This window comes from Bos taurus, chromosome 3, assembly GCF_002263795.3.
Source record: "Bos taurus isolate L1 Dominette 01449 registration number 42190680 breed Hereford chromosome 3, ARS-UCD2.0, whole genome shotgun sequence".
Lineage (NCBI taxonomy): Eukaryota > Metazoa > Chordata > Mammalia > Artiodactyla > Bovidae > Bos > Bos taurus.
In genome coordinates this window covers 49,800,871-49,826,933 of record NC_037330.1, presented here as the reverse complement: position 1 = coordinate 49,826,933, position 26,063 = coordinate 49,800,871, and the positions used below count along the sequence as shown (strand labels likewise).

The window sequence follows — 26,063 nt, the reverse complement described above, 5'->3', positions numbered from 1 at the left end:
CATTGCATCCACCAGCTTTATTAAAGCAATGCTTCTTAAGGCCCACTTGACTTTGCACTCCAGAATGTCTGGCTCTGGGTAACTAACTACACCATCATAGTAATCCAGTTCATTAAGATCTTTTTTTTTTTTTAATACAGTTCTTCCATCACAGGCCTAAAAGTGTGGAACTAGAAGGGACACTGGCCCATCCCCTGGTTTTCTAGTTGTGGGGAAAATGGAACTGATCTTGGGTGGCCTCAGTTTGCAGTGGCTTGAAGCAGGGTTCTTGTTCCCAGCTAGAGACTGAGGTCAGGACACAGCAGTGAGAGCACTGAATCTCAGCCTCTAGACCACCAGGGATAGTGGCCAGTGACAAGGCCCTGGCCTGTCAGCTTTGTAGAAATGAATTTCCACAGAGAGACGGAAAGTAGTAAAACAAGTAAAATGTTTATTAGTAGGAAAAGGAATGTGTGAATAGACTTACATGGGTGGACTCAGAGCTGCACCCGCGTGGTGGTTTGAATCACTTATATGGGGCACTTCTGCCAGGTTTCCTTTGGCCAGTCATCTCGCTTTGCCTGGTTTGAGTCTGTATTCGGTTTATTTTGGGGTCTTCTCCTATGTGTGTGCATCTCTTAGCCAAAATGGTTTCTAGAGAAGGGGCCTTATGGGTAGGTTGACATCACCTACTATGGCATGATGCCTCTTTCTGTTTTGACCTCCAAGGAGCTTTATTTTGAAAATGAGGGCTACGGGGTCTCTGTACTATCTTATCTGGGCAGGGCTCAAGTGCTGTCTTTCCTCCTGTGCCCCACAGGGGACAAACTCCAGTTGCTTAGCCTGGGGCCCATCTATCTCCTGCCTCAGAAGCCATAGGGCAAAGGGGGTAAGTCCAAGGTCATGCTGCTAATTAGACAAGAATGTGAAACAGGCTCCCCTCCCTGGAGATCTTAGGAGCTACGTAACTTGGAGTCTCCTATTGGAATGCTATCTGGGAAGGACAACACACTGAACTATTACCATGTATTCATATTTCAGTACAATTATTTTTATCAAATGTTCTAAACACTTACCTGACACAGATCTAGGAAACTAGACACAGAGTAAATACTGAAGGCAGTAAACATATGGCAAAAAATAAACAGGAGCAGTAAGCAGGGCTTCCCTGGTGGCTCAGATGGTAAAGAACCTGCCTGCAATGCAGGAGACCTGGGTTCGATCTCTGGGTCACGAAGATCCCCTGGAGAAGGGAATGGCTGCCCACTCCAGTATTCTTTCTTGGAGAATTCCATGGACAGAGGAGCCTGGCAGGCTGCAGTCCTTAGGGTGGCAAAGAGTTGGACACGACTGAGTGACTAACACTTTCACTTTTTCACTTTCAAGCAGGTAAAGCAACCCAGAAGAGAAACTCTACTACACAGTTTTGCCTAGGGCTATTTCCTCTAAAAGCTATTTCCTCTGTTTAAAAAAAAAATTAGTTTTATCTAGGGTAAGGAATGCTAGGTACGCACAGGAAAATTCCAGAGCTTATACCACTAACCAAAGTCACTACCTTAAGAGCAGGAGGAAGGCGCAGCTGCATGGAGGTTTCTGTTTTCCAATCCACAAGAAGGGTGTTGTTCAGATACAGTGAAAGAGAATCAATTATATGTGATTACAGAAAAGTATCTCATGACTATATTTCACAGTTAAAATCAGACCTCGAAGATGATCATCATGTTTTAGGCTCCTGGCTTGGGGGGATGTGGAGAGAAGGAGGGGGATGGGGACACAAGGAAAAGGTAGAAAAAGAAAAAGCTCCCCTCTCTGGTGGTCAGAAAAGTAGAGACAGAAACAGAGGAGAATAAAGATTCCAAAATTCCCGGGGGTTCTTTGCTGCTGCTGCTGCTAAGTCGCTTCAGTCGTGTCCGACCCTGTGCCACCCCAGAGACGGTAGCCCACCAGGCTCCCCTGTCCCTAGGATTCTCTAGGCAAGAACACTGGAGTGGGTTGCCATTTCCTTCTCCAATGTAGGAAAGTGAAAAGTGAAAGTGAAGTCACTCAGTCATATCCGACTCTTAGCGACCCCATGGACTGCAGCCTACTAGGCTCCTCTGTCCATGGGATTTTCCAGGCAAGAGTACTGGAGTGGGGTTCTTTGGATCTACTCAAATTTTCTTATCACATCAAAATAGGGAATTCACCACTTAGGGTAACAAGGTGTCCTTGGGAGGCCCCAGCAGGAGGTCAGCCTGCTGAAGAAATGAAAGACTACCAAACAGTTCTAGAGCTTCCCTGCCAAGCACTCTTCTCTCCAGTTCTCACAGAGGTGCTCCTCATAGCCTGGCAACCACCCCGCAGGTCCCCTGGCATGCCTCCGTATTGATGTGCAGCAGTGCCAGCTGCGGGGAGTGCTGGGAGGACACAGTGCAAACTGGACAGAACCGCACAGTGGATTCCTTCTCCACCCAGCTCTCTCCTGCCGCAACACAGCAGCCCCATCACCCCGTGCGTTAAGGGGTCAGCCTCAGTGGATTCCTTCTCCACCCAGCTCTCTCCTGCCGCAACACAGCAGCCCCATCACCCCGTGCGTTATGGGGTCAGCCTCAGTGTCTCCTCTCCTCTAGACACGAGGAGGCAAGGGTGGCCCCAGACCTTTCTCTCTTAATCTGGGAACTGGAAAAACCAGGTGAAGATGGTTAGAAAGTCTCCCAGGTTAAGGGAGACCTGGGACTGTGACTCCCATCAGGATAAGAACGGCGGTCGGCTGGCCACCACCAGTGCTTCTACTGCAAGATGGACTCGGTCAGAGATCTGCTCCCTGCCCTCCCCCATTCTCAGGTCACGAAGAACCTCTAAAACCCCAACTCTCAGAAAGGCTCTACATGATGCAACATAATTTATACAGAACCGCTACTTTTCTCCACACCGGAGACATATTATGTATACAAAGGGATGATAGGGAAGAAAGCTCAAAGTCAGGGGGCCAAACTGCATTCACCTTATCTACATCTCTCACCTCCCTCAATCATCTTCAGCCACCCTCCAGGCTCTAGGCACCAGCTGGCACCAGTTTACGAGGCCTCTGAGGCATGGATTGGTCAGAAGCGCTCGAGAGGGTGGCTAAGTTTGAGAAATGCTAGGATGCGACTGCACTGGCCCAAGACAACTGACTCATGGGTCCATTCAGACCTTGAGGCCCAAGGCCTCTGTGGAAGTGTTTTCAGAGCTTTAGTGCCCATGGAGATAAATGAAAATCCCTTATATTTGCTCATTAAGTCCCCAAGCCATATCTCCAAACCAAGGGCAAAATGAGAAAGAAAAAAAAAAAAACAATGTGATAAGGGACACAGAAATGTCATCTCTAAAGTTCTGACCAGATTCAGACAAGGTTGATAGCAAAACGTTAAGCTTCAGAAGACCTCAGTGAGTCCCAGAAAAGGGGACTCCTTGAGCTACTACCAGGAGCAGTCCTATCACCGCCAGGGAAAGTGGGGAGCCGGGCAGACAGAAGCACCAACACCACCAACACCTCTTCTTTTAGTCCCAATTTTTAATAGTATCTTGTATTTGCCTCTTGAAGTCTATACTTCTGATTGAGTTGATGTTCACTGCTCTTTTTAAAATTATTTATTTTTAATTGAAGGATAATTGCTTTATAATATTGTGTTGGTTTCTGCCACACATCAACATGAATCAGCCATAGCTATACATATGTTTCCTCCCTCTTGAGCCTCCCTCCCACCCCTCTATATTGTCACAGAGTCCCGGTTTGAGTTCCCTGAGTCATACAGCAAATTTCCACTGGCTATCTATTATATATACGGTAGCCAATACCTCTTCTGAGTCAACATGACAACTTGCAATGACCAATTCACGAATGAGATGCAATAGCTTAGAAAATATTAATATTAAAACGAATTCTTCCCAAAGTCTCTGCTTAGGTTTAGAATTCATCACTGGATTATCTTAAAGGCTGGGACTTTAGTAAAAGAGAAAAACTGAGCTGTGGAGTAGCGAGGAGGGAAGTGAGCACAGCCTGAATGAGCCAGCAGCAGGAGAGAGCCAGTTTCTGGGACATGGAACAGAGTGAGTTCTAAAGGGCTGCTGTGATTAACACACTGGAGAATTCTAGGACACACTCTTTTATGTTAGGGTCAAGTCAGATCAGAGCATGACAGTGCCCCTAATTCCCTGCAGTGCACAACCCGCACAAAAGCACACGCGATGCACCAGGAGGGACACAGACACACCACTCATAAAGTCCTGACCAGATTCGGACTCGCTGGCTGTTGGTTTAGGATTACACATTTGCTGCAGTCAAGCTGCAACTCAGGCACAGCCTCGGTAGGAGAGACGGGAAACACAATTCCCATCTCCATTCCAACAAACTCCATTATGACTGCCTCAAGTGACCACATGGTTCTACTAGAGTCTTCTCCTCCAGCAGAAGCTTTAAACCCTCCACCCTCCGGTCTAAAAGGAAGAAATGCCGAAACCCAGGGGCAGGCACAGTCACGGGCACACAGAAAAGCAAGAATAGGCTTAAACGCTCTGAAACCTGGAGACTGACCTTTGAAAAATAAAGACGAAGTATGGCTCCTAGGGGGCAAGAACTTTAAGTCCTAACTTGTGCCATGATTTCGATGAGAATTCTCTTTTCTGTAGTAGGTGCTGGACACAATTACAGTTCTCAAAAATAAAATAAAACCAAACAAACATACACACCTGAAAACTGGGTGTGTGTGGCAGAAGCAGGAAGTGAAAGGCATTTTAAAACTTGTTTAGCAGTATTGAGTATTCAGATACATTGAATGTCAGTCCACCGGAAAGTAAAAGAATTACACTGCTCACAGGTACCAACTAGCCACCGAACAAGAGGGTGGCTACTGAGGTGGAGGGGATGGCTCAGAAAGGCTCCCTAGTGGCTCAGTGGTGAAGAATCCACCTGCCAAGGCAGGAGACACAGGTTCGATCCCTGATCTGGGAAGATCCCACATGCTGCAGAGCAACTAAGCCCATGCGCCCCAACTTCTGACCTGTGCTCTGGAGCCCGGGAGTGGCAACTACTGAACCTGGTGCCCCAGAGCCGGTGTTTCACAACGAGAGAAGCCACCACAGTGAAAAGCCTGCACATCGCAACTACAGAGTAGCCCCGACTCACTGCAATTAGAGAAACGCCGGAGTGCCGCAATGAAGACCCAGCACAGCCAAAAATAAATGAGTAAAATAAAGTCTCATAGAGACCCTTCAGTCCTCCACTGAAGACAAACACAGGTTCACAGTTCCTTGTCTACCATTCCAAAATCCCCAAACTCTGAAAACTGAAAAATTTTAAATAACTCATTCGGCAGCACAACAAACCCTAGCTCATTTGGTGACAAAAACATAATGTGATTTACACAAAATCATCTGTAGTCTATTCATCTCACTTTGTGTGAATATCCTTAAACTGTTGTAGTAATGAGTTTCATTGACTCTAGCCCCCTTTAGAGGTTAGATATATGTACCATATTACCTTTCTAAAAAACTCCAAATTTTTAAAACACATCTGGTTCCCAGGGCTTCAGACAAGGGGGAAAGTTTATAAATATATAACAGGGTGACATAAGAGCCCTGCAAAGACTACTAAAGGCCCAAGAGAATCAAATTACGTCCTGGTGGTTTCAATCTAACCAGCTTCCTACACAAGCCAGAGGATGACATTGTGCTAGAAATGGGAAGCCTGTTACCACAGGGTCCCTACCACATGTGAAATCCCGGCTTCCTACCTTCACATATTCCAGAGTTGGGTCCAGGAGATGCTGATCCCTGAAAAGAGAAAATATAAGCATGAGAACAATTGGGAACAACTCCTTCTCACACTGGGTATCTAACATTATTACACCCTATTCATCCACATTATTAAGATGAGTCCACCTCCCAGACAATATCCACAGCCAGGAAGTTAGAAAAGACACGTGTTTTCCCGTAAAATTCAAGCCCCCAACATTAGACTATTTATGGCTAGTAATTCTAGAGTCACTAAAGCATAAAAATCAGCCTAAAAGTCTGAGGTGAAGAGCTGTGAGGAGTAACAGACACACCAATAAAGCAGGGCCCTGCAGCACTCTGGACCAGGCGGCTGTGCCACACCCACTTTGACAGAAAACAGGAGCTCAGGTGGGGAGCGCAGCCGCCCAAGGTCATCCAGCACCCAGCTAGGTGAGTTCTGAACCCAGCTCTGCTTCTAAATCCCCTGTGTCTTTTGCTGTCAAGCTGAGCAACTCATTCTAATCTTCTTTGGTACCCCAGTGTTTTTTCTCTCCCCATCTAACGTCTGCTCAGATCTATTATAATACTGTTAGGATTAACCAGACAAGTAAAGTAAACAGCAGCAGTGTCACTGAGGAGGCCGATTTATTACAGTGGAAGAGGATCTTAGGCAAAGGAAGGGAGAGGGCACGTGAGAGCTGATGCCTCCAATACTGGCAGAATTAGAGCAAGGTGCCCGCCATAACACAGGATGTGAAAAGACAGTGCCTTTAGAGACTTAAACTTCACAAAATCGACACGTTCCCCTGAAGAGATGGGATCACTTTTTAAACAGAGTGGCTCTGAAGCCAGTGGGGAGGTTGTCAGTATATCTACAGAAAGCACATGGCCCTCAGAGGCGGGGGATCCCCACCCACAGGCAGCCGCCTCCGGAAGAATGAGCTCAAGCCCAGACCCTCAGGGGCTTGGACCTTCCCTCTGTGGAGAGACCCCGGGGAGACAGTAGCACTTCTCTCCTGAACGGGGGCAGCAGACCCCTGCTGGGACACAAGGAGTGGCTCCCACAGCTCAGGGGCAGCCCGTCTTGTTGTAAAGTGGACCCCATCCTCAGAGCTGTTCCTGGACTGGTCTGTCCACTGAGGGTTGCACACAGAGGCAGGCTGGCTTTGCGGACGCTCCTCTAGGCTGTGTGAGCTCATGAGCTTCTGAAATGAGTGCTTTGTAAGGCCAAAGTATCTGAGAAGGGCTTAAGCTCAGAGTCCCTGGTGCACTTCCACCAAAGAGGGGTATAAATTAGTCTTTCAGAGCCTTAAAACCAAGCATACTCTTTGCCACTAAGCTTGTGTTTGTTCATCAGGCATCTTTTCCCAAAGCGGCCGAGTCTGTCTGCTGTGCTGGGTCACCAGCTCTCCTTCTGCAGTCTGGACATCAAGCTGATGTTTCCAGGCTTTGTGACCATGAGACCACATGGTGAGGGACTATAAACTTTGTCAGCAGGGCTTTGGCCAAGCTCCCTTTTAAGTTCTCAAACTCCTGGGTTTCTACTGAAGTAACATTTTAGGCTTATAGGCATCCAGTCTCGTGCTAATCATCCAGGCCAGTGGTCTGGCCCTGGGAGTGCAGAAAGATGTTACAGCCACTTGGATGCTGTTTCTCATCTTTTTCAAGTGTCTATTTTTAGGTATGTTCTAAAACGTCCATTATATACACTCGTACATGTGTGTCTTAATGCATGGATAACAGTGTAGGTGTGTGCTGTTTATAGCAATGATTTGGTCCTGGGAATCTCTGCACACTAAATAATTGAGGACTCTGAAAAATTTTGTTCATGTGGGTTATATCTACTGATTACTGATACTAGAAATTAAACCTGAGAAATTTTCAAGGTGTTTGTGAATTCACACTTTAAATGTAAATCCATTAAAATATTTACATAAATAACATTTTTATGGAAAACATGTTTTTATAGCAAAAATTTAGTGAGAGTAGTGACACTGTCATATTTTTGCAGATCTTTTTAACATCTGGTTTACTAGAGGACGGAGAAGGCAATGGCATCCCACTCCAGTACTCTTGCCTGGAAAATCCCACGGACGGAGGAGCCTGGTAGGCTGCAGTCTATGGGGTCGCTAAGAGTTGGGCACGACTGAAGCGACTTAGCAGCAGCAGCAGCAGCTTACTAGAAGATGGGTGAATTCTCGTATCTACTTCTGCATTCAAAAATGTTGTGATATGTTTTGGTTGAAACAAATGAAGAAAATCCACCCTCATGAAGTTATGTAATTGAAAAGGGAGGGATACTTTAATAGGTTTTTCATATAATTATGGATGTTCTACTTTAAGAATATACCAAACCTTGACAAGTAATAATTTCTTAAAGGTTAGCTGTGGACTCTGAGGCCATATCTCTTACTCTTTTCCATCTGTCCTGCACTTTGAATGGATCTTTTGTCCATGTCTGATTCTTTAAACACTACTCTGGAAAATATTGGTTCACTGAGTTATGCAGATCTGCCAAATTTTGACCCAATTCATTATAATGTAAAAAAAAAAATCACATTTGTTAATATCATCACTAATCTCGTTAGAAGTTACTGCCTATAGGAATTGTCAAGCTCATGGTGGAGGATTCCATGAGTCTTCTAAAATTTTAATTTTTCACTGGAATTTTTTCATTGGCAACTAACAAGGTCAAATATTTTCCCTGAGCTTCATTTCACTCATTTTGGAGGAAATAGCTTCCAAATACCAAGACCACATAGTCATGATCTGTAATTTTAACTTTTTTTAGGTGTTCAAAGGTCATTCTTTTAATAAATTCTTTTTAGAACTTTGCCCAGGATCTGCTCTTCTCACCAGATTTACCTGTAAAAATCCTTTTCCTTTTACCTTCGAAAGCTGAAATATTCCTCTCTCTCTTTTCCAGGATAGACCTGAAAACTGAGCTCCTTCTATCAGGACAGACCCCTCAAGCTCTATTGGGAAGGGGTGTGGTAACCAACACGGATCAGGCTGGGCGCTGTGTCTGGGTGGTTCCTGAAGCAGCCCCAGCTGCAGTCAGTAGGGTCCCCATTCAGAGGTGGGGTCACCTCCAGGCAGGGTAGCCCTTGTGAGACAGGCTAGGACCTGGGACCCTTTACTCCAAGTGTTTGTATCCAGATAAATTTCACCTGGAGCAACAGAATACAAAGAAACCATAAGGAACTAAAAATAACTGCATCCACCCCTGGTTGGGGCAGGTCCTGAATGGCACGTTACAAAAAGGCCAAAATTCAGCTGCCATTTCTGGGCTGCTGGGAGCAAAAGCAGCATACTGCGCATGCCCTCTGCACCCAACAGGACCAAGGGGGTTGGAAGATCATCTGCATCACCCTCTAGCCCAACCCACCAAGCTTTCCTTCCCCTCACCCCATTTACAGGACCAGCTCTCCCCCACCGGGGGCTGGCGAGCAAGGGTGCCTGTTACTTGTTTTCACTCCCTCCTGTGGCATCAGAAGAACCCTGCCTGAAATCCTTGGCTGACCTCTTATCAGTTTCTATTGGATTAAAGAGTCCAAGGACCCAGCTCGGTAACATACCTGCTCTCCCTACCACCCTGCTCTCCTGCCCAGTGGCCCCAGCACAGAGGAGCCTGGGGTGTTCTCCCAAACATCCCCCCAGGCTTGCATGGACTCCAGTGTTCCCATTTGATCCTCCACCACACACACTTCTCTTGGCAGAAGAGAAGGAAACAGGAGGTGCTGGTTAGGGATAAAAACTGGAGTCTCCTCCTGACCCCACCCTCAACTGAACCCTGCTGAGAGAGTTCTGTTCATTCTTTAAGCAGAACAGTGTGTGAGTGCTAAGTCGCTTCAGTCGTGTCCGACTCTTTGCGACCCTATGGACTGCAGACTGCCAGGCTCCTCTGTCCATGGGGATTCTCCAGGCAAGAATACTGGAGTGGGTTGCCATTTCCTTCTCCAAGGGATCTTCCCAACCCAGGGATCAAACCCATGTTTGCTGTGGTTCCTGCACTGCAGGCAGATTGCATTCTTCTGCTCACCCTTTTCAGAGAGGCAAGGGAGGGAAGACAAAGAGAGTACATTATAAATCCAAAAGCCTTAAAAATCATTGCCTTGAACCAAATTAACAGTATATTGGGTTGGCCAAAAGGTTCGTCAGGGTTTTCTGTACCATCTTACAGAAAAACTCAAGCAAACTTTTTAGCCAACCCAAATATTTTAATGTAGAAGTGCTGTGTCTCCTTTCTCAGCCAGCCTAACCCTAACTCTAATCCATCTAACCACAAAGAAGACATAAGCTAGAAACATAGCAGTTGGCCCTGTAGCCCCAGCCTCTAATTTGAAATAGAATATCCAATTATTCATATAAGACTGCACAGCAAACACTCCTTAAACCACATCTTTATACTCTCCAACAGAGTTCACTAGAAAACAAACAGAGAAACTTGGCAATATAAATGAAAAGCTTTTTTAATCTTTTTTTTTGCTTATGCCAGTTATGAATCCCCACCCATGTGAATCCATGCTGTTGTGTGCATCTCTACCCCTGAGAGTCTGGTGGGCACCATGGGCCCTCTGTCAGGCAGGCTGCCCTGCAGAGCACCATCCACAGACCGCAGGAAAGCAGCAGGATGAAACCAGACTCTGTTATTCTGTTCTTAAGTTTTAAATAACATCACTGTGCTTACTCTGGTTAAATCATTCTTTCCAGGGTCCCACTTTCTCAAGTTCATACTGAGGATGTCTCGCTGGGAGTCTCAGAAATGTTACACATATTTACTATTTTAGTTTGTTTCTCATCAGTAACCAGGTTAATAATTTCCTCTCTCTTAAAGGGACACTTGAGCTAGAAGTGTTTGCTATTTTGAGTTAAGAGGTTCTCCGCCTTGAATACACAAACAGAATTTCACTGACATAGATCTTTTCTGAGCAGTTCAAATGCAGATGGAGATGGAAGTGCCCTATGTCTATCTTAAATGAGAGAATGTTTTAAGGGAATGGATGTTAACTTATTTAAATATTACAGGCTAAATTAACGGCTAACAGTGATGTCACACAAATGTTCGTTTGGATATAATATAAAAAGGAAATGCCTGTGATAACATGATTGTTTCATACAATGGGGGGATGTGAGAAACTAGATCCAGCTATATCAGACTGGGGCTCCCCTTAGACTCCACGCACACTGGCGGTGGTTGAGTCACTCAGTCATGTCCGACTCTTTGCGACCCCATGGGCTGTAGTCCATCAGGCTCCTCTGTCCATGGGATTTTCCAGGCAAGAAGAATACTGGAGTGGGTTGCCATTCCCTTCTCCAGGGGAACTTCTAGACCTAGGGAATCGAACCTGGTTCTCCTGCACTGCAGGCGGATTCTTTACCAACTGAGCCACCAGAGCCCTCCATGCACACTAGTGATGTGCAGAATTTGCACTCTTCCTCTGGTGCGTCCATGCATGTTTACTGTAATGGTATTTATACAATGGTATCTCCCTCTACAAGGTGAGCAATCCAAGAGAAATGGGTTGCTCACTTCCCACTCAGTATCCCCCACAGTTCTTGTATTCATCCCAAAACATTAGCAAGCAACTACAGTAGGCCAGCCAACAGAAATACAAAGGAGCAAAGGCACAGGTGCTGCTTTTATAGAGAGGCTGCAGGCAAGTGGGAAAACGATCAACCAACTCAGCAGAGTTCAAGTTAGAGTCAATGGGAGGGAAGCTCCATAGAGAGGCCTTGGAGCAACATCTGAGTTAAGGTTTGAGGGCTGGGTAGGGACTTGTCCCAGTGAAGAAGCTGTGGGGCAGGTGGTGATGAGAAATCCTCAGGCAAAGAGAGAGGCATGTGATAATACACTACATATGGGGGACCACAGCACTGAGGAGTTGACTTTCCGCTAGCCCTGGCCACCATCATCTCTCACCTGGACTCTGCAATACAAATCCCCAGTTCTGCTCCATCTCTACCACCTCCACACAGTAGCCAGCATGATCCTTACTCAGATCACTGCCCTGCTCAAAATCCTCTACTAGCTCCCATCTTGTCAGAACAAAACCTTGAGGTCCCACTGTGGCCTTTGAGGCCCTGGATGGCATGATCTCAGCCAGCTTTCCAACCTGCATTAGGCAGAATTTCAAAGATGCCCCTTTCTTGAGATTCCTGTCCCTTGAAGTTAATCAAACACTAATCCAGGTACTGCTGTGAAGGGATTTTGCAAATGTTAATAATGTCACAAGTCAGCTGACCTGGGGGATTTGACATGAGGGAGTCTGTTGCCAGCGTGATGTTATGAGAGGGTCTGTGACAAGACAGAACCCATAGGAGATGAGAGCTGCCCCTAGCAGATGTCCAGAGCCCACAGTCCTACAACCACAAGGAACTGGATTCTGCCAGCAACCTGAATGAGTGTGGAAGCAGACTCCCCACCCCAGAACCTCAGATGAGAATGCAGTCACTGACATCTTGAGTGAGACCCTGAGCTGAGAACCCAGCTGAGCCACATGGGACTTCTGCCCTACAGAATCTGTGGGGTAACAAATGAATGTTAGGTCACCAAGTCTGTGGTAACTTGTTACTCAGCAAAAGAACACTGACACGCTTGTTGCCTATTCCAAAGCCCTACTGACTTTTCTTTCTGTTGTGCAAACGCATCAAGTCAGCTGTGGCTTGGCATTCATTGCTCCTTTGCCTGGAATAGTTTCTCTATATATACTTGAAGGGGCTTCCCAGGTGACGCTAGTGGTAAAGAATCCACATACCAATGCAGGAGACCTAAGAGATGAGGGTTTGATCCCTGGGTGGGGAAGATACCCTGCAGAAGGACAGGGCAACCTACTCCAGTATTCTTGCCTGGAGAATCCCATGGACAGAGGAGCCTGCTGGGCTACATTCCATAGGGTCACAGAGTCAAATACAACTGAAGCAACTTAGCACGTGTATACTTGAAGGCTCACTCAGGCCCACGTTACCCAGATCTCTCTCAAACATCACCTCCTTAACCAGCCTACCTAAATGAACACCACCACCACACTCTGTCCCCGTATCTGGCTTCATTTTTCCCATATTATGTGATAATTTATGATATGTTTATTTGCTCATGGTCTGTCTATTCCCTTGAATATAATCCTGCAAGAGTGGAGCTTTCTCTGCTTTGTTCCCCTTGGTGTCCCCCCGGCTCTGCACATAGCAGTTGCCCAGAAACCACTTGCTGAATTAAGGAGTAAAAGAACTACTAAGGAAAGCAGGGGGTTGGGGGAGGTGGTAGGTCTGGTGAGGGGTTGGGAGATCAGGATGAAGAGGAGGCAGAGCCAGACTATCAGGGGCTTGGATGCCAAGTAAACACATTTACACTTTATCTTGAAAGCAGTGGGATTTGTTGAAGGCTCTCATGCTGGAGAATAACCAGAGATTTGTGTTTTAGAAAAATCTCCATGCAGCAGTATGGAAAACAGATTAGTTGGGTCCGAATGGAGCCAGGAAGACTAAAGGGAGGATACTATGGGGTCTGGGTAAGAGATGAGTAGGCCTGGGTCAGAGTGACAGTGTGAGGGAGACTTTTAGAAGGCGGAATAGATAGACCTTGGTAAATGGCAGGATGTAGCGGGTGAAAGGAAAGGCAGAGGTAAGGACACTCACTGAACTCTTTCTAAGGGAACCAGGCAGATGGTGCCTAGCACTTGGTAGGGACTCAATACATTTGCTAAGAATGAATTAGCAAACACCGTGCAGGTGGCGCAGTGGTAAAGATTCTGCCTGCCAATGCGGGAGACGAAAAAGACGTGGGTTCTACGCTTGGGTCAGGAAGATCCCCTGGAGGAGGAAAAGGCAACCCACACCAGTATTCTTGGCATGTACAGAGGTGACTGGGGGGCTACAGTCCATGGGGCTGCAAAGAGTCAGACATGACTGAGCACACACGTATGCCTGCCTCAAGCACTATACTGTGCTGACTACCAGGATCTGAATTAGTAAGCCTTTATCCCTTCAGCACCCATTTTCCATGGTTAGTAGTGCACACATGACTGCTGCCATTTAGCTACTGAATATCCCAAATAAGCTCTTCTTCCTTCTCAACAGATACTTATTTTCTGGGGTCTTTCACATCCTTCAAACTATGAACACAGAAATCCTTCTCTTAGAGTATAATAAAATATAATATTTAAGTAATCCCTTCGTACCAGCAAAAGTAGTTAACTCATGAAAACCAAGGAACAATAAAACAAAGGAGCTGTGCAGAAGCTAGATAAGAGAGCCCAATTTTACATAACGCTTTGGTCTCCTCCATCACCCCGCCTCAGCTGCCACTGCTCGTTTATGTCTTTTCTGCAGGACTGTAAGCTCTGTCAAGTCAGAGGCTACTTCTGTCTTGCTCATTAATGTATACTAATCACGTACCAAAGTATTTGTCACATAGTAGCCAATTAATAAATAAACAAGGGCAAGGACAAATGAACATATAATGCACAATTAACCACCATATATACAAATAAAGACTCAGAAAAATAGAAAGTTCCACCCTGGGACCTTCATTTGCTTAACCTGGCAGACCAGGTAGTCTCAAATCTAAATGATAATCAAATTACAAATGTATTTTCAAATATATTGTTGAAGTCACAAGAAAGGGAAAGTCTCAGGAAACACAGACATATATATAAAACAGATACAAAAAGAGAACAAATTCAGAACACAAAATGTGAACAACAACAAAAAGATAAGGAGGGAAGCAGGGAGGCTAAGCCCTGGGTCCGCAAGACCGAGCAACTCACTCTGAAGTGAGTTCCCTGCATAATGCTAGAACAGTCAGACCAGGACTACACCGCCCACCACAGAAGAAATGTGCTAAATACAACACAAGACAAAAACATGCTCTAGCAAAGGAAACCCAGGAGACCTGCTATCTCCACCACAGATTCTGATGGAAAAAATAGCAGTAGTAATAGTCTCCCCTAAGAATGTGTAAAGCACAAGTCATCCTTTGGGATGCAAATTGATATGACCTGCTTTGATAGAGAAGCCAAAACTGAGCAAAATATTAAAGTGTCTGGGTTAGTGTCAGGGAACAATGTAGAAGTGCTTTCTGGAGGAAAACTTCATCAACAGAAGCTACACAGGATATCCACAAGTTTGGTTAAATATAAACTCCCTTTTAGAAATAATTACATACACCAGAAAATAAGCCCCAATGACAATCTCCAAAATGAGCAGAAATGACAACCGATTGAGATCCCTAAAGAATTCAGATATTAGAATTTCAGAGGTAAGCTATAAAATAATGATGCATGATAATTCTTTTAAAAAGATGGACTAAAAAATGTGACTTAAGAATAAACAAGCAGATACAAAAATAATCTAACATCTAGAAATTTTAAAAAGTTGATCACAACATCTAGATATAAATATAAAAATAATCTTATAAATAAGCCAGACATTACTAGAGAAAATATTTATGAATTAAAATAAATAAATAAATTATACAAAACACAGCAGAGAAAGAGTCAGGGAAAATATAAAAGAGATGCAGAAGGTAGAATGAAAAGGTTTACTTATATTTAACCAGAACTCTAGAAAGAGAGAATAGAAAAAGGCAAAAAGCAAAAGTCAAATAATGATGGGAAATCGTCAAAGTTAATGAAAAATACTAATTATCAGATTCAGGCATCCCATGAGTCCTAAGCAGTATAAAACAAAAATAAACACATTTTAAGGAAATTACAGACTACCAAAAACAAAGAGAAGATCTTAAAAGCAACAGAAGAGCAAAGAAAGGTTGCCTTGACAGCAATGACAATTAGACTGACAGGAGATTTTCAGCAGCCAAAAGGGAAAGTGAGGAGCACAAAATTTCTTGCCCAGAAAACTACTGAGAACAAGGGTGAATAAAGACAATCAGAGACAAATAAAAGTAGAGAATACCCTTCAGGAAGCAGGAAAAGTATGCCAGAAGGAAAACTTAGGGTCTAAGACTGAACGAAGCACAGAGAAACTGGTAAATAGACAGGCAACTCTAAAACGGCACTGATGGTGAAAACAAGACAATGTCCAATCCGTGGAGTTAAAAAACAGACAATCAAGCATTGGTAAGAATGTGGAGAAACGAATCCTGTGCACTGTTGGTGGGAATGTAAAATGGTACAGCTGCCGTGGAAAACGGTATGTTGGCTCTTCAAAAAGTAAAAGTAGAATTCCCATACAATCCAGCAATTTATGTTCTGAATATATACCCCCAAAATTGAAAGCAAGGATTTTGAAGAGATATTTGTGCACATTTATAGCAGTATTATTCACAGATGAATGGATAAACAAAATGTGCTATATACACAACGTGATCTATACCATGGAATATCATCTGGCCTCAAAAAGGAAGAAAATTCTGACATATGCTAGCATACAGAAGAACCTTAAGGACAATATGGTAGGTGAAATAAGCCAGTCACAAAAGACAAATACCCATGAGGATGTCACTTATATGAGGTACCCAGAGTAGTCAAAATCATAGAGTCAGAAAGTAGAATTGTGGTGGCCAGGGGCAGGGGAGGGTGTGCGGTGGGCAGGGAACGGGGAGTTGTTGTTTAATGTGTGCAGATTTTCCGCTTTGCAAGCTGAAGAGAGTTCTGGAGACTGGTTGTACAACAATGTGAATGTACTTACCATTACTGAACCATGCACTTAAAAATGGTTAAGAAGGTAAATTTTATGGTATGTGTGCTGCTGCTGCTGCTAAGTCGCTTCAGTCGTATCCGACTCTGTGAGACCCCATAGACGGCAGCCCACCAGGCTCCCCCGTCCCTGGGATTCTCCAGGCAAGAACACTGGAGTGGGTTGCCATTTCCTTCTCCAATGTGTGAAAGTGAAAAGTGAAAGTGAAGTCGCTCAGTCATGTCCGACTCTTAGCGACCCCATGGACTGCAGCCCACCAGGCTCCTCCGTCCATGGGGTTTTCCAGGCAAGAGTACTGGAGTGGGGAGCCATCGCTTTCTCCGATGGTATGTGTAACTAACTACAATTTTAAAAGACAAACTAAAACACAGGTCAACACTGACATAGGAGCCAAGTGGAAGGTGCCCGAAGCGCATGTTCTAAATCCTGCATTGCTTGAGAAGAAGGAAAGGTATTGTTTTACTCTATTATGTTGTATAAAGTCATTGAAAGGTATTTTTAAACTAACCATTAAATGAATAGGAATAGAGGGGTTTGTTTTTTTTTTAAAGACAATTCAAAATAAGGCAGTTAAAAAAATGACCATAGTTTAGAAAAATGTATGAACAGTACAGACACGCAGAATAAGAGGTAGCTATAAACTCAAATGTATCACCAAACATGGCAACTGTTAACCAGATTAAACTCAAGACAGATTTGCACAATGTAGGATATAGCACATGTAGGATACAATCAAAGTGGTTATTTGGAGGAGTCTAGGAGACTAGAGCCTTAAATGCTTACTTTTAGAGAAGACTGAAATTAACTGTTTCTAGCTTAAGAGAACAGAACAAATATTTAAAAAATAGACTAAAGATTTTTAAAATGCAGAAATTAAAAAAAAATGATACAGTAAGGCAGCAACAGATGAAGCCTGGTTCTTCAGGAGTCTAATAAAATAAACCTCTGACAGACATAATCTAGAGGGGGGAGAATGAGAGAAGGCACGAAACAGCAGAGAAATAAAGTGGGGGTATAATCAGAGATCCCGGGTCAGGAAGATCCCCTGGAGGAAGAAATGGCAACTCACTCCAGTATTCTTACGGGAAAAATCAGAGGAGGAACCTGGCGGGCTACAGGCCTTGGGGTCACAAACAGCCACGTGGACATGACTGAGCAACTGAGCACACGCAGCACATAATCACAGATACAAGAGAGCACAGTAAGAGAACACTATGAACATCTTTATACCAATAAATTTGAAAGCTTAGGAAAAAAACAAATTCCTGGAAAAATAATACTAAAATAGACTCAAACAGAAAACCTGAAGAGTCCTATCTATAACAATTAAAAAATTGAGTCAGTTGTTCAACAGCTACAGATCTAGATGGTTTTTCTAACCAGGAAGTTCTGCCAAACTTTGGAATTTATTACTATGAAAATTATATAAACTCAAGAAATTTGAAAAAGAGGATATTATAATTTTGATACTAAAGGACACCAGGTTAATAAAAGAAAGAAAAAGTATAGGTTAATCTTACACATGAAGAGATACAAAAAAAATCCTAAAATATTGACAAACCTAATTTAAGAATCCAAGAATGTATAAAAATATAATCAAACTGGGTTGACTCATGGAATACAGAGTCCGTTTAACTTGATAAAATCTATTTACCACATTAACAGATTAAAAGAAAAATCATTTGGGGCTTCTAATTAATGGGAAGAGGAAGAGGATTTAAACAAATACCACCAATTTTTCATGATCTCAGCGAGGAAAAAGCTAACTCATCACAAACTAGAAATAAAAAAGAACAAATATATCTGGTAAAAACCTCATTCTTAATGGTGAAGTATTAGAATCATTACTAAAACCAATCAATCAATCAGAAACAAGATAAGGATGCCCCCTATTACTGTTTCAATGCACTGTCCTGGAGGTCCTAGTCAGTGCATTTAAATAAGCAAAAGAAATAAAAAGTATAAGAAGTGGAAAAGGAAGAAGAAAACTGTCATGATTCACAAATGATGACTGTAGAACACACAAAGAATCTATACAAAGCTGCCAAGTACAGTGCGGTTCCCAGATATGAAGGCACTGCAAAAATCATCAACTCAAAACTTACTGAGGTGAGGGACTAGGAGGTTTATACGTCTGAATGGAGTTCTAGCTTGCAAGTATCCATTTACCACAAATGACGTCATTCCTAGAACATTTAACTGAAATGCAATACAGAGAGACTTAAGGCGAGTGTGACCAATGGGCCTCTTCACACGTAGCAGTGGTGCCAAAGAAGACCAACACTGCAGCCTGGGGGACTCTACTGGTTTACCGTCCTTAACCAACCCATGTGCAAGGGCACATCGACAAGCAGGAAAGGTGAACCCAATAATTAGGAGGAAGTTTGCCCTTTGTTGGCAACCTCAGCCTACGTGCATGTGGACATGGCCTTGGAACTTAGAGCCCTCAGTCACTCTGTCTGCCAGCATGCAGTTTTATCAACATCTCAACACCTTGGGGAGCTGTGGCGGGGTAGGAAGGGATAGCAAGAGGCTTTGAATCTATTAAGATTTTGCTTCCATTGGCCAATATTTCTGACTAAACCCATGTTCTTTCAGGTAAGATTAACATGTGTGAGAGTACAGCATTCTCATCTTATATTTTATTAGACGTTATCCACGATTCGAAGGCCTTGTCCATCTCACCAGCTTCATCTCCTCACCATGCTCCTTACGCTCCAACAAATCCAAACTATTTGGAATTCCCTGAACCAAGAAGTCTACAGAGTCCCCATCGTTTCTATTCATTTCCATCTTCTCTGACCACTCTTTCCCCTTCCTCCCTCCCCACCACCAACTCACAGAATTAATAACATCTCACTGGCACTTATTTTCTATGCATTATAAAACATATAAAGGAGTACATGCATTATATTGAATTATAATTATTTGTTATAATATAAAACTTTACTATAACAAATAATAATTCAATACAATATGTATATGCCTGTTTATTTCCCTTACTGGACTATGATCTCACTAAGAATAGGGACCATATTTTATTTTATTCACCTCTGTAGCCCCAGAGTACAGCTGCTCAATCCATGCTGGTTTGAATGAATGAGTATGAGTGTGTGTGTGTGTGTGTGTTCTCTGCACTATGCAGCAGATCTAGACTCTAACCCTTCCCACCACACTCCACGGGTTCATCAAGGGAAGAATAACATTGGAGAGAGAGAGGGAACATGAGAGAAATGTTGTTCTTGGACTGACGGGCCGCCTCATGAAGGAGATAATATAGCCACAGGCCTGTGACCGAGCGGTGATGGCCGAAGACAGAACTCCCTTAGCAGTGGAAGGTCACTGCTGTCGGGCCAGCGCCTAGCTCCCCAGCCCCTCTGAGACTAGGTATTTTCAAAGTGGTCTTGAGAAGCTGGCTGCTTCAGCTGCAAATGAATCTCTCTGGACCCGTTTGAAATGCCAGAGAGGAGGTTAACCAGGGAGATAACCAAGAGGACTGAGTGGACCACAAGGTCATTTCCAACTGTTTATGGGAAAGTGAAGAACTAGATGCTTAAAACAGGACTGGCCTGGTGAGTGGAGAAATGACATCACTTGGAAAAACATGAGCTAGTGTGTAGTTAGATGGACAGTTTCTCCACTGATACTGGGAATCACATTAAAGTTGCAGTAACGAGTTACTTTATCCTAATTAAATTTAAAAGCACAGCAAAGGAAACTATACACCAGATGAAAAAAAGCGACCCTTGGAATGGGAGAAAATAATTACAAACGAAGCAACAGACAAATGATTAATCTCCAAAATATACAAGCAGCCCATGCAGCTCAATATCAGAAAAACAAACAACCCAATCAAAAAATGGGCAGAAGGCCTAAGTAGACATTTCTCCAAAGAAGACATACAGATGGCCAATAAACACAGGAATATATGATCAACATCGCTCATTATTAGGGAAATGTAAGGCAAAACTACAATGAAGTACCATCTCACACTGGTCAGAATGGCCATCAGCAAAAACCCTGCAAATAATAAATGCTAGACAGGATGTGGAGGAAAGGAACCTTATTGCACGGTTGTGGGAATGTTAACTGATACAGTCACTATGGAGAACAGTCAATGGCACCCCACTCCAGTACTCTTGCTTGGAAAATCCCATGGACGGAGGAGCCTGTTAGGCTGCAATCCATGGGGTTGCTAAGAGTCGGATATGACTGAGCGACTTCACTTTCACTTTTCACTTTCATGCATTGGAGAAGGAAATGGCAACCCACTCCAGTGTTCTTGCCTGGAGAATCCCAGGGACGGGGGAGCCTGGTGGGCTGCCGTCTATGGGGTCACACAGAGTTGGGCATGACTGAAGTGACTTAGCATAGAATAGCATGGAGATTTCTTAAAAAACTAGGAATGAAACTACCATTAGTACATACTCAGCCGTGTCCAACTCTTTGTGACTCCATGGACTGTAGCCCACCAGGCTCCTCTTCGAGATTGTATGGACTGTAGCCCACCAAGGCTCCTCTATCCATGGGATTTCCCAGGCAAGAATACTGGAGTGGGTTGCCATTCCCTTGTCCAGGGGATTTTCCCAATGCAGGGATCGAACCCTCATCTCCTGTATTAGCAGGCAGATTCTTTACCACTGAGCCACCTGGGAAGCCCCATGTAAAACAGATAGCTAGTGGAAATTTGCTGTATGACATAGGGAGGTCAAACTGGTGCCCTGTGACAACCTAGAGGGGTAGGAGGGAGGTTCAAGAGGGAGGGGACATATGTATACTTATGGCTGATTCATGTTGTTGTATGGCAGAAACCAACACAACATTGTAAAGCAATTATCTTCCAATTAAAAATAAAAATAAATTAAAAAATTTTTTTAAAGTTACTTTCTCATGCCACACAGGGGCATAGTATATGCACTGTCTTTGCTAATTAAAAGAAGGATGTAATCTGTTAACATTGTAAGTCAATTCTACTTTAATCTTTAAAAAAAAGAAGAAGCCAAAAAGAAAAGAAAAAGAAAAATCACCCATAAAAGCTAATTATGAAATTAATTATAAAATATGCATACGATTGTGCTTTAAAACGGGATGTAGCTTTAAAAACAGAGAACTATAACAGTCCTAGATGTGCATTTCAGACAGTACATTTTGTTTCATCCCTTTGCAAAATAAATATGAGATTTACTCTCCCACATCTCAAGACATACTTCTTGATTTCATTTGTTAAAGCTGGCTCACTAGTAGTTGACAGGATTAAGGCTGGTGCTTATTTTATATTCTCCTCCCAGGGTTAACCCATGACATGAGGAGTTCCTTTTCACTAATACAAAGAACCTTAGGGGTATGCCTTGATGATTAAACGTCTCTGCTTTAAAGTAGAAGAGTGATCTAGACAGAAGCTAACTGCTCTGTAGTGGAGGAATTCATCTTCTATTTCTGTTGTTTAGAGATAACAAGTCACCAGATGGGAGCTGGGCAGCCAAGTGTAACCACTTCCCTTGGTCCAATTATGAAACTTCAATTAATGCTCCTAAAATCACATTAGCTTCTTTGACAACCCTAGAATACTGCTGACTCATTCTAGGGTTGCAATTACCTAAATCCTGGAATACTTTTTCACATGTGGCTATTAAGCCAAACGCTATACATTTATTTTGTTTTTTGGACTTAGTCCAAGTCTTTGTCCCTCCTGAGTCCTTCCAGTTGGGCTTCCCCGATGGCTCACCAGGCAAAGAATTTGCCTGCAATGCGGGAGACACGGGAAACTTGGGTTTGATCCCTGAGTTGAGAAGATCTCCTGGTGAAGAGAATGGCAACCCACTTCAGTATTCTTGCCTGGAGAATCCCATGGACTGAGGAGCCTGGCGGGCTAGAGTCTAAAGGGTCGCAAAGAGTTGGACACGACTGAGTGACTCTGCGTGTGTGCATGTGCACACACACACACACACACACAGAGTCCTTCTAGTTAGGTTTGGTCTGTTGTTTCAAAATGCCAAGATCTTTTTTGGATCTTCCTTCTATCTCTGACATATTAGTTATTCCCCCAATATTCATAACATCCACCAACATGATGTTTATGTCAGCATCATTGTCTAAAAGATATTTTAAAGTTGGCTAGAAACGGGCTACAGACACAGCCTAGAGTGTGTTTCCTGTACCATCATCTGGCTTGCAATCACTTTCATCCTAAGGATATCACTGATGACTGACATCTGAATATACACCTTCTCAACGGTCCTCTAATCTACCAACAAAGTAACCCCAGGAAGGAAAGTGAAACTAGTCCGACCTGCTTTTTGGCAAAGCCCTGCTAATTACTACTGGTTGTTGCTTCCTTCCCCAAGTATTCAAAAATCATTGTTCTAATAATCCTTTTTAGAATATTTCCTGAGATGGATGTCAATCTTACCATTTTGTAGATTAATTGTATCTCCCTAGTTCCGTTTTGAAAACTAAAATCCTTATCTATCTTCATCTCTCCTGTCACTCTTGGTGATGCCAGCATTTCTCCAATGCTTCCAATGCTGGGCACTGGTCTGGTGGTCCCAGCCTTTCTTCTGGAGCCTTGGGGCTTCAGCTTATTTGATGGCATTAGAGCCTCTTGTCACGGCCTCATCTACTATCCTCCTTCACCTCTATCCTACCCTTTCCAATCAGAGAAGTCATTTCCTCGACCAAAAAAAGAGGAAAAAACGCAAGCTGAACAGAAGCTCAGCAGTTTGGTTTCTCTCACATCCCCCTCTCTTTGGTTTTATTATTCCAAACATAATTTCTGAAAGCCCTTTTTGTTACCCATAGCATTCCTTACAATCCTCTGTTCACTCTGCACTCGAGTTCTTTTCACAGCCCAGAGCCACCCTCTGATACGGGCCTCGGTTGCATGGCCCGACCTTTCCTAAGTCTGGGGCCAAGGACAGAACAGCCCAGAGCAAGTGGTGGCACAGTGAAGGCAGGCTCTGAGGGACGGTTACCTAGAAAGCACAACCTGCAATCATCTGGTCAAGGAGAAAAAGTAACATGATACCTGGAAAGATGTTAGTCAGAGGTCAAGAAAAGTAGAATTGTTTACTGAGCTAGTGGAGTGACATGGAGGGCAAAAGTGTGGATGGGAAGGCAGGTCAGCAGCAAAGAGAGAACAGGTGCAGGTGAGCTCAGATGGTTCAAAACATGCATCCCCTGCTCCCAGGGCCACGAGCTCCTCAACTGGACAAAAGCCCTGGCCTGTCTTTGAGTCTCCAGCACACAAATACTCAGGGTCCTAGTGAATGAATTTATCAGATCAGCCCTGGCTCATCATGCTACAGTCTGGGGGATCCTGTACACGGGTCAGTCCAGGCTGGAGACAGTCCTTCCTACACATCCTTAAACACGAGCGCTCCCTGGATGGTCACAACATACCTGTTCCTCCTCCAAACTCTGGTCAGCATGTTGCTGTCAGTTGTCCTGAATTGCATTTCCCTTTCAGAGCCTCAGACGGTGAGACTTTCTTTGTTATTTCCCTCAACTTGGGGAATCTTTCTTCCTACAGCCCAGGGTAGACTGTACATGAAGACACAATTCCCGTCCTGGTGACCAGAGATCCTAAGGCCCAGCTGCTTCTCAAACTCCTGCTTCTTTCACTTCAGCAGCCAATTCCTGCTCCTATGAGTCAGTTTCCATCTCATCTGAAAATACAGCCATGCCTGATGAATGTGTTCATGACATACACTGAAAGAATGGCAATTAAACCGCCTCCTCAGGCAGATTCCCTAATCATGTTAAAACAGCACCATTTAAATATCCTACATATCACACTATGGTGAGTCTCTACAGGAATCCAAGGTTAATACCAAGTGGTCCTGGTTGACAAAGACCTGATGTGCTCATGGGTTAACTTGTTTTCAGCAGAATTCCAGGACAGCATTAAGTTAAAAGCCACTGTTGAAATCTTAACTTGGCAGCAGTCAGTCAAACTGAATAGAGTAACAATGAGAAAAACCGTATCAAGGCCAGTATGTCTCTTGGCAGGCAGAGAGGTTCTGGCATCAGTGAATCATCAGGCTTCAGGCTGGCTAAGCCCAAACACAGCACTTTTGATAAAAGCAGATGCTTTGTTTGGCTGGTGTCTATCTGCCCTTCCTCCACTCCTACTGGCCCCATCCACCCTGCCCCCAACCATTCCCCTGCTGCTGCTGCTGCTGCTGCTGCTAAGTCGCTTCAGTCTTGTCCGACTCTGTGCCACCCCATTGACGGCAGCCCACTAGGCTCTACAGTCCCTGGGATTCTCCAGGCAAGAACACTGGAGTGGGTTGCCATTTCCTTCTCCAGTGCACAAAAGTGAAAAGTGAAAGGGAAGTCTCTGAGTCGTGTCCGACTCTTCGCGACCCCATGGAATGCAGCCCCCCAGGCTTCTCCGTCCATGGGACTTTCCAGGCAAGTGTACCGGAGTGGGGTGCCATTGCCTTCTATACTCACTGCTAAAGGAGTGTGTTTGTAAAGGTTTCTCCTCAACTAACTCAGAGACAGAATAAAAGTACCACTTTTATTCTGTCCGACTCCTTGTGACCCCATGGACTCTACAGTCCATGGAATTCTCTAGGCCAGAATACTGGAGTGGGTAGCCTTTCCCTTCTCCGGGGGATCTTCCCAATCCAGGGATCGAACCCAGGTCTCCCGCATTGCAAGTGGATTCTTTACCATTTGAGCCCTAAGGGAAGCCCAAGAATACTGGAGTGGGTAGTCTATCCCTTCTCCAGTGGATCTTCCCAACCCAGGAATTGAACCAGGGTCTCCTGCATTGCAGACAGATTCTTTACCAACTGAGCTGTCAGGGAAGCCCCAAAGTGCTACAGTTTTGAGAAAATAAAAGGAAAGACTTCACTCAGCCAAACATATATAGGAACATGCACCCCAGGCCCCTTTTGGAAAAGGGCAGGCATCTTAGAAAAACAGCCCTCACCCCTCAGGCAAAAATCTGAACACCAACCACTGTGGTCTATGTAACCTCTGTCCACGGAGCTGTTGAGGGATGCACAGAACCGCCAGGGAAGGAACCAACCACAGGCATAATCACCACACTGCTGACACAGGCCCACAGGGAGGGCGGTCCCGAGGGCACGTCTGGTTTAATCAAATCAAAAACGTTTTATAAAAAGAATCAAGTAATGAAAAAATGTGCTTTGTTTTACTACATACTTAAAAGATTAGATCTTTTCCTGTTGAATTTTGTCTCTCATCTCCACCTTCCTTTGAACACCAACCATGTGTGGTTCCTGCCTCATTTCTCTGCTCCCCACTGAACACTCAGCCTCCTATGCTGACTCCCCAGAATGGTCTGTGCTCGGGTTCCTCCTGGCTGGGCTCTAGGGGGCCTTCTCTTTATGCTCTATACAGCTCTCTCCCTGGCCAATGGCATCCATTTCTGGCTTTAACATCATTTGTATGCAGTCTCCTAACTTTATAACTTTTAGCCCAGACCTCGCTCTATAGCTCCAGGCTCACAACACCAACTGGTTGGTTAACACCTCCAGTAGACACGCAAACATCTCAGACTCAGCACACGTAAAACAGAAGTCTCGATTCTTTGCAATCGAACCATCCATCACCTCCTCCTCCCAGGAAAAAGCAGCCTGATCACCAAATAAAGCCCTGTTCCTCTCCACTCTTCCCTGTCTCCGTAAATGTCCCGCTCCCCCACCCAGCTCCCTGAGCCA

At 44.2% G+C, this 26,063-nt stretch overlaps 1 protein-coding gene across 7 annotated transcripts in view; it reads right to left on the bottom strand.

The window, feature by feature from the left end:
* Positions 1–26,063, bottom strand: part of BCAR3 (BCAR3 adaptor protein, NSP family member) — a 221,810-nt gene that overhangs the window by 85,921 nt on the left and 109,826 nt on the right. For all 7 annotated transcript variants that reach the window (NM_001024483.1, XM_010803299.4, XM_005204270.5 and 4 more), the window contains 1 exon segment: positions 5,733–5,772. In NM_001024483.1, the coding sequence (NP_001019654.1) occupies positions 5,733–5,772 (40 nt within the window).